General features: G+C 40.9%; 1 protein-coding gene across 3 annotated transcripts in view; it reads left to right on the top strand.

Moving 5' to 3' along the window:
• ano1a (anoctamin 1, calcium activated chloride channel a) overlaps positions 1-16089 on the top strand; it is a 74263-nt gene that overhangs the window by 11699 nt on the left and 46475 nt on the right. For all 3 annotated transcript variants that reach the window (XM_044196770.1, XM_044196761.1, XM_044196751.1), the window contains exons 3-4: positions 6862-7209; positions 14015-14113. In XM_044196770.1, coding sequence (XP_044052705.1) covers positions 6862-7209; positions 14015-14113 — 447 coding nt within the window. The remainder of the gene's footprint in view (positions 1-6861; positions 7210-14014; positions 14114-16089) is intronic.

Genomic DNA, 16089 nt, shown 5'->3' with positions numbered 1-16089 from the left:
AAAACTGGAGGGAAAACAAAGACAGTAAGTAAAACCACAAGACACACAAGGGAAGGAACATAGTACAAATTAAAACAGGAAGTGACAGAACCTTAAACTATGACAAAATGCTTTGCAGCAAAATGAAAGCTGCTTTCTCTTTTTCTCTGGGATAGTGCGATGAAGTATTTTAAAGGGTTGGTTGCTCACTTGCCTGGTGATACCTAGCCATGCAGACATTTTTGGTTTTATTTCCCATTGAGATATCCTTACTGTGAACAGATTCATTTGGAAATACTTCCTACTGAAGAAATAGTCACTATGAAAAACTGTTGACATTGAGGTCTGTGGATTATCCAGAGTAACATGGACACTGTTTGTGGACAAACATGTAGGTGTGCTTTTTTAAAATAAAATGTTTTAATGTTGTGAGCACCACAAATTAAATTGCATTCACCTCCATTGTGTTGTAGTGTACATATATCTCAAAACCAAATAAAACCAAAACTATCTGCATGGGTACCGTTGTCCTTTATCTTGGCTTGGGAGAAGCATGCCATATTATTGGCACCGTGGCCTTCCAGGGTACTGAAGTCAAATTTCCACAGTGACCTGAAGCCTTCAATATGCAAACACTGACTGTTCCAGCTACTACATGCAGCTTACTGCTGCTGTGAAAAACATTATTGACTTGAAAACTGCTGGGTTGTCTCAGCCTTGAGCTTAGGCTCAGAAATATGTGTGTGTGTGTGTGTGTGTGTGTGGGTGGCTGTGTGCATGTGGAAGCCCAGAGGAGAGGAGAACCTCATTTTTCCCGGTGGCTTGGTGAGAAAAGAGTTCCTATTGGTGAATGATGCATACACCACCACATCCTCATGCGCCCTCTGAGAAATGACCTCTGACCTTTGCAGCTATGACTACTTCCTGTTGAGAGACGGCTGAAGATGAGTGTGTGTGTGTTTGTGTGTGTGTGTGGTGGGGATGAGTCTGGGGGGCTATATATAGCACACACACACCGGGCCCTCATGATACTTCCTATCTCACACACACACACACACAGGAACACACACTGTTGCTGTACAGTGGGTTTGGTGGCTGTAAAGCTTCTCATTTCGACTCAGCAACTGTATCAATATTAGTTTTGTGATTCATTGTTGATCTACGACCATGAAGGCAATTCACCTCCATTCAGCCTGAGTTTTTGACTCTTTTATTGACAGCAGACTGTCTGAACTTCAACATGTATTGCCATGGAATTGTCTCTCTATCACCATGTAAACATCAGTGTTAATTATCAGCTGTTATTAATGCTGTCACAAATTCCCATATAGTATGTGCTGTGTTCAGACTCTCATATCGCTCATTGTTACACACTGCATATACTCTCTGGTCACTTTATTAGGTACACCTGCATAGTACTGGTACAGAACCTATCCATACATATTTTGCGTAGTCTGTTTGATTGATTAATTTTAATTGATGATGGATAATCAAACAAATAAATAGAACATTCAAACGGCTGATGGCTGATGAATTGGAGAATTTAACGATTTACCTGCTTGGGAGCTCTGGGGGGAAAAAAAGTGTGGTCCCCTGTTGATTCTGCACACTCAGCGCCTTGTGTATGTACCCTGTTGCTTTTAATACATTATTAATAGATTCTTTGGCCACTTGGGAGCAGCTGAACAATCTGTATGACATCACTCTAGAAAGTCATTATGGCGACTGTGTTAGCAAACAGCTACCAAATTACATGTCCAGCAGACACAGAGCAACATTATTATTCATTTGGAGTGTTGTTTCTGCCCACCCAACAAATGTCCAGAGACCGATCTTCTCTCTGTCAGCTCTGTGTTTGGTCTCTGAGGGAAACATCTGGCTCTTTAGCAGCTAGATGCTCCGCTATGTTCAGCAGCTGCTCTCTGACTGCGTCTGGCTGCTGTTTGCTGCTGAGCAGCTTGAGTTCAGTGAGCTTTTTTGCTGCAAACAGCTGTTTGAGAGCAGTGAAACAGAACCAAAGCAGTGAAGTTTTGGGCCATAAAACCAAAACAATGAGCAGAAAGATGCTAAATCGCCCATAGAGTTGAAGGGAACTGCAGAGTTGAGTGAGAATTCTCTGTGGGTTCTTTACTACCAGCAACTCCTTTCACAGTAGGCTACATGTAGTCATTTGGTCCATTGTTAAAGCTGCTTTAACCAATATTCTTACATTAAGTACTCGTCTCATACAGAGCACATGGCAGACTTCACATGGCAGTTGTTATATGTTGCCTAGAATCCCAGATACGCTGCCCCAGGTGCTGCTCGAGGTGGAGCTAGTTTTAACCACTTTATACACGGTGTAAGTATAAAGTAACACAAAATGGAAATACTCAAGTAAAGTACAAGTACCTAAAAAATTGTACTTAAGTATATTACTTGAGTAAATGTACTTGTATAGGTTGTCATTTTTGGTCCAGACTGAAATGTCTCAACCTTTGGGAGGATTGCCAGATTCACCAGGATGAATTATTCTAGCTTTTGTGAGTCCTTAACCTTCCATTAAGCACTATTATCATGTCAAATGTTTCATTTGCCCAATACTTTGGTTTATGACTAAATACCTGCAAAACTCATTTCCATCAGCCTCTGCTGTACTTTGTTTTTAGTGCTAATTAGCATGTCCGCCAATGTCCGCATGTTTCCATGCTGAACTAAGATAGTGAACATGGTAAACATTACAGGTACCTCCAAAACATCATCAGGTTAACATTGTCATTGTGAGACTGTTAGCATGACAGACACTACCATTTCTACACTTACTTCACTGTAACTGCTCAAAAACTAACTTTGGACCTCAACTTGTATCCATCTTTCATTTTGGTTTACTTTACAGTGGAGCTGCTAGTGTGGCTGTAAATCTTAGTCTAGTTGAATTTTGTTTAGACATGGAATTCTATGGTAGACTATATGTAGCACATAGTTCATTTTTAGATTTAGGTGTTTATATAAGCCCACGGTTGTTTAGACTCTATTTTAATGTCTATGTTCTATTTTTCCCTGTTGTGTCTTTATGTGATTTATCTGTTAGAGTTTACACAGTGCGATAAACAGCTAGCTGTTTGTACTATATGTCAACTTGACAGGGGGTCAGTGGAAGTAACTGAGGATCTGTGTGTGTTTGGCCACTGTGTGCCTCATGGATTTGTCAGATGGCCTGCAGAATTGTGTTTCTATAACCTCAGCGCACGAACACACACACACACACACACACACGGTTAGCAAGCCTACAAATAGCCTGGAGTTTAGTTCATCAAGTGGCAGCATACTACACTCAGCTCTAATCAGATGGATAAGAATGGACAAGGTCAGACAGAGGGTTTTTTCTGGAAAATAAAAATTCAACATTGTCGGTTGTGCTCCAGTGTGTTGCGGTGGTGTAACAGAAATGACACTAATGAATGTAGTCAAATTTTCGAATTTCAGATCATTCCAGTGCAATGTTTTGTTAGGGTGTAGTTCTAGTTGTAATTGAATTCTATCTAAATCATGCTGCAGCAGTCTTCAGTGGAACAGTGGCAGAGTACAGTACACTCTGTGCTTTGAGCCTGTTCGTCACATAACATCTCTCACCCCACATTCAGAATACCAGCCACATGAGCAACAATACACAAAAAAACTGATGTACTGATGTATGAAAATAATAGATGAGGGCAAGAAATGTGATGTCGTGAAGTTGAAGCCAAACTAGTTCCATGTCCCCACTGTTCCAAATGACTCTTCCTCTTCCTCTTCCTCATAAAGTTTTAATAAGCTAGACTGTTGAATGCCCACATTTACTGATCAGGACAGTAATACTTTCCTTTGTACCATCATTAATGTCTTTAGTGTGGAGGTTCATTCTTGAACATATCTGTAATAAAATATTCTAATCTCAAGGTTCACTTTCTTAACTATTCCCCAAGATTTAGGGGGTTAGCACAGGACTTTAGTCATGTGATGACACTTTTATCACTGGCCATTAATGTCCATTCTAATGGTGCAGTATTACTGTGAATCACAGATTTTAAGTCTGTGGATCCTGTATTCCTGTCACTGAGACACAGTGCTATGTTTTTATTGTAAATAAAAATTAACTAAATCTGCATGCTTCATCTAGAAATTATGCATGTCAGAAAATGGTAATAAACCTAAATGCAAAATTAAACTGCATTGGTGGTTTAATTATGCGAAATGTGCCTGTAACTGAACATAAACCTAAATTAGTCAAAAGGTCAAATTAAAGTGTGGCCGTGGGGGCAGCCATCACACAAACGTTACTCAAACAGGAGGAAATTGTTCATTTGTTGGGGACATTTGTGCAGGGATACTGCATATCAATAGATTGTAGGCCTTATAATCCACAGTGATATGACGACAACAAGACCTTTGATTTAATGCAGTTGGGAATCGCAAAACATAAATAGACAGTGCAAGATGCGTATCACTCCAATATTTCCCGACATAGCAAACAACCTGATTCAGCTATAGAAGCACATGTTGGTTGTATGTTGCTCCCTGCTGAACACGATGTTGTATCTTCTGGCCTTCTCACTGAATGTCTCTGGGGACAGTAAATGGTGCCACATTACAAGCGTGAAAGTGTATGGTGCCCAGCAGGGCATTAGGTCAGTGAAGTATCAGGTACATATACTGCAGAGAATGAGGTAGCGTGAAGTCTGTTACAACCATCAGCTATGTTATCTTCTTCCCCCTCCCTGCCCAGTGCTCTCACTCTGCCTATCAGCCTCCATCGTTGTTTGTGTTTTAATTCTTTTTCCAGAGCAACATATTTCCACAACTACTGGCCAGGTTATCATCATATTTGGTGTAGACATTCTTGGTGCTCGGAAGATAAGCCCTAATTTCTTTTTTGACCCCGACCTTTCCCCTTGCACCACCATCCGCCTAAAATTTCTAGCTATACACAAAATAAATGAAAATCTAAAAGGCTTTGGAATGGGATGTCAGGGATATTTATGCAGCATATTTAAGCTCCCCAGAGGATTAGCCCATAACATTGGGAATGCCACCCTCAGGACAAGCTTTAGTCCAACTGCTGGTATGGCTTTAAAACTAGCAAAATCATCACCATGATTATTTCGTCAAACACTGTTATTGTGAGGTGTAATGCATATCGCGTTCTCTACTGGCTGCTAATGGGAAGTTAGAGCATTCTTAGCTTCAGTCATGTGACGTATTTCCGAGTGAAACGGAATATGTGGGTGGGGTTTAGTTATGAGAGATTTAAATCCAATCCTTGAAATTTGATTGGATTGAGAAAAAGTGGGCAGGGCTTAGTGTGACTATAGCGTGATACAGAGCTGTAGTATGCGTGTACACGTCTACACACACTCCCTGCGTTGTTGGATCAGGAGGAGGAGGATAAGGCTTAAATAAATACATTAGACCTCAACCACATTCTTTGGAAATGTAAACAAAGTTTTTATGAGCTGAAGTACAAACACACGCCTCTTACTAAGATGTTTCTCTGCTAGCTACCCACGCAAGCTAAGTGTGGTTTTATATGATGGGCGGGGTTAGCTAGCACCCCAAATCAAATTTGATTAGATACATTTATGTTAAATGATATCGCGTCACCCCCCTCTCTATGATGGCCAACCTTCCACTCCACCTTCGAGTGTAGCTGTTTGGAACAACTATAGACAGATTTGATTTCTGACATGGTTGGACAACACACTGAACTAGTTCTGGTGGAGCATACCCTGACCCTTAGGGTGGAGAGTGGGGTAGATGGTGTGCTAACAAACTGCAGGACTTTGACACTGGAGACCAACGTGTGAGTCCTGTATCCCACATGTGGTTAGGTTAAGTCAACAGAAGCACTTTGGTTAAAGGCCCTGAAAATCTACTTTCACAATCAGCTTCTAACTATGAGTAATCTGGATATTTTAGTTCCATTTAATCATTTTTTATATTTGTCTATTTTTTATTTAATTCTTACCTATTATATTGAATCTGTCTGGTGACCTTGGTCTCTTGGACCTGGGACCTGCCCTACCTGCTCCCCTTTGCCCTACCATTTTGAACCTATCCCCATTAATTACCCTTACCTTAACCACACCCGTTTACAGTGCCTATCCCAACCACACCCCTACATTTGTACTTCACCCTAACCACACCCCTACCCCTGACCCCACCCTCACCCTAATCCTTATGCCTGACTCACCCCTATTTCACATCCCACGGGACCAGTATCTCATAAGCACAAGACTTGTGGAAAAAAACTAAGCAGAGTTGCTCCCGTCCACAGCCTGGAGGGGAGATTGCATGAAAAATACACGGATTATGATAATAAGGCCTTTTTTTTAAAAGTTTTTTTTAATAAGATGTTTTATCATTGGAGGAGTTTTATATTGAATTTCACCTGTGCCCGTGCACCTCGAACTACATCCTTGGGATGTAGTCTGACCTTCTCTTAACCTAACAGATCTGCTCCTGCTTTTTTGTTGCTTGTTCCTGTGTTTTGACCTGTGGGCCTGACCTGCTCACCTGTCGTGCCCCTCTGGGATATATATATATATATATATATATATATATATATATATATATATATATATATATATATATATATATATATATATATACGTATGAAGTTATGCTTGTAAAATGCTGGACTGCATTAAATTCTTTGAAAGGAACTGCTGGCATAGTGATCTCCAACAATGATTTCATGTGACAGAAAAGTCCCTATCTGCAAAATCTGAATAAAACTGATCCATCTCACCACATACAGTAAACATACTGGAGAGATTGTTGAACTTGTAAGTATTTTGTCATCATTAGCCTGATGTTTAAGAAGTAACCTATGATATTTTGTCCCTGTGCCTCTCTTGTTTCTAGCCAATGAAAAATCTTTATGCAGATGAGGGCTCGCCCCTGTGTAAACGGCTAGGCCCATACTTCTCTGATGGGCGGCGGCGGGTGGACTACGTGCTGGCATACCACATCCAGAAGCCCAGCAGCATCCGGCGCCGGTCGTCCAGGTTTAGCGACAACAACTTCATCCGACGGCTTCGGCGCAGCCTGAGCATGAGAAGCAGCCGAGCACCACTACAGCCAAAGGAAGACCCGGAGATCGCCGCCCAGGAGCAACGGACTGACTATCATGAGGATGACAAGCGCTTCAGGCGGGAGGAGTTTGAAGAAAACCTCCTGGAGACGGGGCTGGAGCTGGAAAGAGATGAAGGGGTGAGAAGGGGGGATGGGTTTATAGTAGGAAAACTGTAGGTGACTTACCTGGGAGCCAGTCCTCACCACGTAGCAGACATGGAAATAAAGAACCATCATTGTTCTTGTATTGCAGTGTAGAGCTAGTTAGTCCTACTAGTTTAGGAAAAATGTAAATTCGATTATTTTGTTCTAATATAACCCTCTTTGGCTGCTAGTTTATATACTTGTTTGTGTTTTCAAACAGTAAGCCTTCACTTAACATTAAAAGAGAACAGGCTTTTAGGATGAGGACTAACCGATGTCCATCCAGGATTGGCTTCCACACATTACAGAAATATTGCTAGTTGTGAATGGGGCCTTTTTTTAACTTTTACTAATGTAATTAGTTAATAATGTGCTCCTTGTCCTTGGAAGGAACGTGCTCAGTTACTACTGTAGGTAGTAAGCTAATTAGCCGGACAATGCTAATGTATGTATCTTACACGTAAATTAGAGGTTTGTGTGTGTTTTTGGTTTAAGCTTTTAGCTTATAAAAACATGTCCATTTCTTTTTCTCCTCTGTCTCATGACACTTTTGAGTTCAACCCTATTACATTTTTAATTCAGCTGCTGAACAGATTAATATCACCCTGCTGTTATCAGTGTATTGAGGTTTCCTTATTTTGCACTACTGAAAACAGGCTACTTGCTACACAATAACTAGTGTCATATTTTATTTATGAGCTTATGCTTCAGGTACATTTAGGATCAAAGTCAGACAAGAGTGTCAACCATTGACTAAGCATTGAATTTACTATTCTATTTTTCTTCAGTGAGCCCTATGTTGTCTGTCCACTTGATTTAATAAATAAGAGTTAAGCTGTATGAAAGGAGGCGAGAATAGTTCATCACGTTGTACATATGGGCTCAGCTTGAAGTTAAGGCTCAGTGTGTGATGCTGGGCATCACACACTTAACAGAAGGTACTCAGTGTGTTACATGAGCCTTTATGTGTGTGTGTGTAGGAAAGCAGATAATGATATCAAATCATAAAAATAGAGAAAACTAAGGAGATATAAATTAACTATAAGTAAAAAGGGAAACAATCATTTCATCACTAAAATGAGTAAGATGACAGTGTTTGAGTGTTTGAGAATATGTCTCTGTCAACCCTGAAACGTAACTCTGACAGTGAAACTGTCGAAACCGTTACTGCCATCTGCAAACGCCTGCTGTTTTTTATTACATTCATTTGCATTTGTCATTACCAAAAACTAAAAAAAGTTTTAAATAGGCTGCTGGAAATATCTGGCCCATCTACATTTCCTGGTTTTAAATCTGGCCCAACTGAATTGGTAGTTGGTGGTTTAGTGGGTTAGCATGCAGTCATTTGCTAATTAGCACTAAACACAAAGTACAGCTGAGGCTTTGCAGCTATCTGGTCATAAACCAAAGTATTGGACAAATTAAAAATTTGGCCTGATGATGGCGCTAGATGAAAAGTCAGGAGATCAAAGTTATTACATTTCATCCACTGGTAACCATGAATGTGTGTACCAAATTTCACAGCAAGCAATCATTTGTTGAGATATTTCAGTAAAGAACTAAAAAGTCAATCTCACAGTGGTGGTAGAGAAAAAGTCAGAGGATACTATGTCCGTACCAAATTTCGTTTAATTTCCGTATGACGACTACTACTACTACTACTACTACTACTACTACTACTACTACTACTACTACTAGGAACAAAGAAGACCAGTGAAGACCTCTAGTGCAAACCATGCTCTCATTGCCTTTATTACTGAAGCACATGTTATCTATGGAAGCTGTCCTATGACAGAAACACACTCATCAGCGTTGGAAAACGAAGCGCAGGGATTGGATTAAGTGCAGCGGACCTTGAGATGATCACTGCCCACAACATCTTCCGACCACCCAGCCAGATCCGCCGGACCAAACGTCACCGCAAGCGGTCCGATCGCCCCAGGGAGAGGGGGAAGAGAGCCGGGATAAGAGCTAAGCTAACCCCACTTGGACCTAAGGCTATACCTTTACCCAGCCTAGTTCTGGCTAATAAAGCTGAATGAAATAAGACTAACCCAGCAACAGGAAATTAGAGACTGCCCACATCTTTACAGGGACCTGCTCCACCACAACATCCCTGATCAAGCTATTGCACTTGACGGGCGGACTGTGTTCTGCGCCAACAGAACACAAGACTCCGCTGAGACGAGGGGAGGCAGACTCTGTGTTTACATCATTGATTCTTGGTGCACATGTGGGAGAAATTTGCCTTCAGGTCTTTCTGGCAGAAAAACCTAACCAAGTAGTTTGGTGTCTAAACCTAAGAACGAAACTCCCATGTTCTCCCATGTTTCCCAGATGTTGAGTTTCTAATGTTAAGATGTCGACCATATTATCTGCCCAGAGTTCACCAGTGTTTCAGATGCAAATTCAGTAAATGCTCTACAAGAACTGTATGAGGTCATCAGCAGTCACATGATAGAACAACCGGATGGTATTTTTATTGTAGCCGTGATTTTAATTAAACAGACCTCAGAACTGTTTTACCTAAATTCCACCAGCATGTCCACATCCCCACCAGGGCAAGCAATACCCTGGACCGTGTTTATACAAACATTTCTGGCAGCTACAAAGTCCAGTGAAATGCTTTAGTACTATTTCCTTGACACTTGTGGTCCTCCATACTCCCCACCTTCATTTCGGTCAATCAACATATTTCCCTGGTTCTCCTGCTTACTTACTCCCAGCTGAGTAAAAGGGTCAAACACCAGAAAAAACATGTGGCAGATGAAGCTACAGCAGCTTTACAGGACTGTTTTAAGTGTACATACTGGCACATAGTGCTGTGTCTATTGCAAACATTTTGTTTAAAAGAACAAATTGTCTGGGTGAATGAACTGAATCACTTCCTGAATCGATCCATTCTCTCAGTCAGTTGCGAACGAATGTGCAGGGATACACTCTGACTGATTCAAGATTTCAAGTGGTTGCATTGTTGTGTTGCTTACCTGAGACCAAGATGTGACACAATATGAAAGATGGGATAGTATCATAGAGTGCATAAACAAAATTGCTGCATCTGTACTCAAATATATTTTAAATTGAGCTAGGTTCCGTTTAACAATCCCTGAATGTTTTAAAAATCTCACCATCTTTCGTAGTTTACAATGCGTGGTAAAACCTGCAATATGAAAAAGCCGGTTGCTGAGCCTGAGACTGTCTCAGAGCCTTTCACTGCAAGGGAATGGTGCATGTTCAGTGATTTGTTCACTGAACGTACACAGTGAATGTGAGCCCTGACTGATAGACAGTCGCTGAGTCGCTCAAGCCCGCCCCTCTCCCTCCCTCTCATGTCTTGAAATCTCGAAGTAGGAAGTAGTACCAAACATTTTATTTAATAATTAGGTGTCGCAAAAATATGTATATAACGTGCCAATCAGCTAGCCAATTAAAGGCTCAATTCAGGCAATAATTTTTTATTTGGTGACGGCAGTGTGTATGGAAGCACGTATTATTGTTCCCACCTGCTTCGAGACAGCCACCGCCATGACTACTGCCCTGTGGCTCTCTCCCCCATTCTAATGAAGTGCTTCCAGCACATAAAGAGCAACATCCCAGCCAGCCTGGACCCTCACCAGTTTGCATTCAGAACCAACAGATCCACAGAGGATGCCATCTCCACTGCCGTCTTCACACACCTTGAGAACAACAACAACACCACCACTTACATCAGAATGCTGTTTGTTGATTTCAGCTCAGCATTCAACACAATCTCCCCATGAAACTGTTTGGAAAACTTAACACTCTGGGCTTGAGTACCACACTCTGTCCTCAATATATTGAGACCCCAGACAGTTCGGATTGGAGGTCAACAAGGAAATGAACAATCTTGCAGAGTGGTGCACAGAGAACAACCTGCTGCTCAACGTCAGCAAAACCAAGGAGCTGATCGTTGATTTTAGGAAAAAGGAGGCAAAGACACACACCTGTCTACATCAGTGGAGCTGAGGTGGAGCAGGTGAACAGTTTTAGGTTGCTGGGAAGTAGTCAGAACCTGACATGCTTATCTCACATCTCCACTCTGGTAAAGAAAGCTCAGAAACAGCTGTATTTCTTAAGGCAAAAATTCCCATTATTAACTTTTACAGAGGAGCAATAGAAAGCATCCTGACTGGAAACACTGTAAACTGGCATGGGATGTGCACGGCCCAGGACCGGAGGGCTCTGCAGAGGGTGATTAAAACCGCTCAGAAGATCATTGGTACCAACCAACTGAGCATCAGTGATATCGGTGAGGTGAGGTGCCTGCGCAGAGCCCAAAGGATACTAAAGGACAGTACCCCTCACCCCCAGATACAGCCGGTTCACGCTGCTGCTGTCTGGAAAGAGATACAGACATCTGCTGTCGTGCCACCAGACTACAGAGCAGCTTCTTCCCTCAGGCTGGGAGTCTGCTAAATTGATCCTCAGCACTCCACCATGAATAATATTTTTTGGTTTTTTGTGTGTGTTGCATGAAGTGACTACAGATTGCATTTCTTTGTACAACCCTGTGTTGTATAATGATAAATAAATTAAACTTGAATTTAGTTTAGAAGTTGGTTATCTGCTGACAGTCAGCTAATTGTTTTTTTTTAATTAATCCACATCTTTGAAGTGACTACAGAGCATCGCTTTGACATTAATATGTTTATTTATATCTTATCTCATCTAAACATGGATGTTTACTACACTAGATTCCTGGTAGCTCTTGTGTCACTGCTGTGTATATGCTACGTGAGTGGACCCATGAACACATGGAGATTTGTTTGCATTAATGAGCAAGAGCTTTTTGTCATTTCTTAGTCACTTCTGTAGAAAAGGCAAATTGAGATACACTGACTCTTCACACAGTGAATCCTCTATTAAAACTGCATGAGCAAACCTGTGACATAATGCAGCTTGATTCTTCATAAGTTCTGAAAAAGGCTTAGCAACTCAGTGTAAAGCTGCAAGCAGCAATGAATAATACCTGAAACTCAACTTGTCATTAGATGTCACTGTCATTTAAACTTTGGAGACAGTATCCTATGGATCTGGTCTGGTCTGGTCTGGTCTACTGAGGCTTGAGTGTGCCTAGATAATAATTACAGTCTCTTAGTGGCTAATCATGTATGTGATGATACATGATATGGCCACCTGAAGTATGGAAATAATGGATATACAGTAATTACGTTTCCCTCGCCGAGTCTGTTATTTTCTTATGTCAGTACAGCTTGGTGTGTTTTATCACAAAATACCATGGCCACTTACCAAAGGAAACAAAAAGCAGGAAGCTGTTTTTACATTTTGGTTGAGAACGTTAATTATCCACTGTATATAAACAGTTGCTGTCCTGGTTGGCTTATGTTAGTTTGTTTGTGTGGACTTCAGCATCTACCAACATCAGTAAACCACAAGGGTAGATCTACACTTACAAGCAGGACTAATTATGGGAGGGAAACAATGAGATAATTACTAATAATATTTAAATTTTAATAATAAGTGAGAAATATGTCACAATAACAACCCAGAAGAACTAATGAGTAATCACAGAAGAAAAAGTAATCTATTGTGTCCCCAACATGTTATATACAGATAAAGCTAACAATGTTGAGCGAAAGTTAGACGTGGGCGGGGCTGGACTGGCCATCTGTCAGCCCAGGCACTTTCCCGGTTGGCCGATGTGCCTTTTGGGGTGACACATCTGTCTTTTTTTGTTTTCTTTTTTTTGTCTGACCAGCCCATAAAACAGATTGGCCCATTGGTTTTTTCTAAATTGACACTGTGCTGGTCCAATATTTAACCCCCCCCTTCAGGCAGAAATGCTAAATGTGTAAATTCTCAGCCTAGTGAGCTGTTTCATGAAGGAACTATCGGTAGAAAGAAAATAGTTCCTAGAGGAAAATATATATTTTTGATTAAGGGGTGAACTGTCCTTTGAAAGAAATTAGTAATTGACATGCCCATATAATGACGAAGAATGATGTTTTTAAAATGCACAATTAAAATGCAACTAATCAGTTCATAAATAGTTTTCTAAATGTATCAAATAACTAATCAATTAGAATTCCCCTCTGAAAATCCTTGGATAATTATGGCACACTCCAGCCTCCAGCTATTCAGACTAGATTACGGAAATGAGTTACACTTTCTTTTCCTGTTTACAGTATATGAACTACATTTCGTACTTTTTGCCTGTTGTTACCAGTTTATATAAACCCAAGTTGCCATATTCCTATTACCAGAATATTTATCTTTGCTGGATCATGTTCCTGCTGGAGCAACCTTAGTTCACAACAGTTCAATTTTATCAACCATTGCTTATAATCAGTAGACAGAACAAACGATTTGAACATTTCATATTGAAATACATGGGAAATCTGTGTGATATATACATCAAGTCAGCTAGTAGGAATTGGTTGTTATGTACATATTTCTGTATCCAGACGGGTCAGTGTGCCGAGCTGAAGGTTGTGAAGTGAGTCTGGCAGCGTATGAGTGGTTTTACATAACAGTAGAGGCTGCAGAGACAATCTCATATGCAGCAAAAACAGACGTGAGTTTGTGCTGAAATGTTTGCAGAGGCTTTTCCTGGGACTCCACACAGCAGAGCTTTAAATCTAACAGAAAGGCAACATGCCGCTCTGCCAGCTGGAATCTTTGTTTCCATATGTCAAACAAAAATGTATTGTTTATTGGGGTGGTTCATACATTTTGGAAAGTCATGAACTGTCCCGTGTTTGTGCAGTGGGTTCATAGAGAATAGTATTTAAATATCCAAACCGTGGTTGTATTTCAGAGTAATATCCCTGGAATCGGCTTCTTGAAGATCCATGCCCCTTGGAACGTTCTGTGTCGAGAGGCTGAGTTCATGAAGCTCAAGATGCCAACAAAGAAGGTATTCCATCCATCAGTAAATATTCCTGTGTCAAATGCACATTTACTGTAGATTTTTCTTGCCCTGAGGCTGACTGAACTGGCTCTCAGAGCTGCAGTCCTGAGTGGGGAAAAAGTTTCCTGTTCTTCTGTGCTTTGCATTCATGTAGCATTATAACAACCCATTGAGGCCATTTTGTGATGGCAGCTCTTACAAGCTTTGTGATGTGATTTTGATAGAAATCCAATGGAAATGCAAAATGCACGAATAACCATCGGACATTTGCAGAGTGCCATAATGCACAGTTTCTTCTATATTCACAAGGGGATTGTCGTGGAAACTCATACTTCCGTCACATGTTCCTCTCCTTAACCTCCCCCACACATATTTTCCTTTGTACAGATATATTATTAACACGCATACACAGGAAGAGGTTCCAACCCCTCTCCAGATTAAACGGAGTTTACTTCTATTCAGTTTCCCAACAACTTAAACATGGTTATATCATGGTGGAAACATAAGACACTTCTATTCATAAAGCATATGAGCAACAGCAGGATCACAATCATCAAAAACAGGGTGATTATAGGAAAAACATGATTATCACAGGATTTTCCCTGACAGGAGACTGTGCAGCACACACCTCACTACGATCTACTTTACTAGTTAATTGTCGAATGAACTAGTCAGCTGACTTAGTCCAAAGCTACCAACCACATTGTTTGAACCCTAGAGTCCCAAGTGAGCTCTTAAAGCTAGGGGAGGTAACGTTGGAGAAACTAACAAGTCTGTAAGTATCCAAAGGAAAATATCCTACCCCCTCCAGGCTGATTACAGGCCTGCGGCAGCTACAGATACGTTTTTCTTTTGTTTTCCACAGAGCATTTGATTCATTGATTGCTGTCAGGATGAAAGCAAATTTCAACAAATATACCAAGAAATACTTCTAAAATACATTACCTACCCTAGCTTTGAGGTCAGTGAAGGTGTCCCATGGTGGGATGTGATGGGTCTCTGTAATTAATATTATAAAGAGTTCGGTCTAGACCTGCTCTGTAGGAAAAGTGCAATGAGATAACTTCTGTTATGAATTGGCGCTATGTAAATAAGATTGAATTGTCCCACATGGGTCTAGTCTTGGTTGTCTTCTATTCACTGTATACATAAAAGTATCTCTTCTCTAAATCTGGCCATTGTGAACCTACAGTCTGCTTTTGATGCATTTTAAAACACTCTTAACATAAGCTTGTTTTAAATGCTGATCAAACAAACTGTATGCTATTTTCAAGAACACAGAAGAGAATCCTGCCTACTGCCCGTATTCAGGGCTCCCAAAGTGCCTTATAGATAAAGGCTCTACTGGACAAACTGACACATTACCTCTGCTCTCTGGTCTACGGAGCCCCCTAAAGGTCACAGAGAGAATTTTTTTGAGGACTACTTCTGCATTCCCCCGCAATACTTTTCTTCTTCCATTCCTTCTGAGCCGTCTGTCTATTTGGGGATTCTCAAGTTAATGCATTAATCTCAAGTTAATGCATTAATCTCAAGTTAATGCATTAATCTCAAGTTAATGCATTAAGCGTTGTTTATGGACACCTCACCTTATATGATGTCCACTGCAAAGACGTTTCAGATAAAACATTATCAGCCTATCATATGTGTTGGTCTGCATTCCTGACGTGTCTGTGCTGTCTGTCTCTGTGACAGAACCACAGACTCTGTTTGCAGCTTTTCAGTCGCCTTCTTGTTCGATGCTTCTTTTGATACAAATACAGCACTTTTGCTTTGTGAGGTAGATTCAACGGCACATCTGTAATTGCGCCTCTGGAGACGTCTCCTTGTCCTCAGTGAACCCCCTCTGGGGTCCAGTCCAGCACAGAGTACAGTAACCGACAGCATCCTGCAGATCACAGGCCTGCTTTCTTCTGGACAGAACTCCTAAGAATTCGTTTAAGTTTACGTTCACTAATTACATAAGCATGCGTGCCTATTGA

Source organism: Siniperca chuatsi, linkage group LG1, assembly GCF_020085105.1.
Source record: "Siniperca chuatsi isolate FFG_IHB_CAS linkage group LG1, ASM2008510v1, whole genome shotgun sequence".
In the NCBI taxonomy this organism is placed as follows: Eukaryota; Metazoa; Chordata; class Actinopteri; order Centrarchiformes; family Sinipercidae; genus Siniperca; species Siniperca chuatsi.
This window is presented reverse-complemented; position numbering and strand designations above follow the sequence as displayed.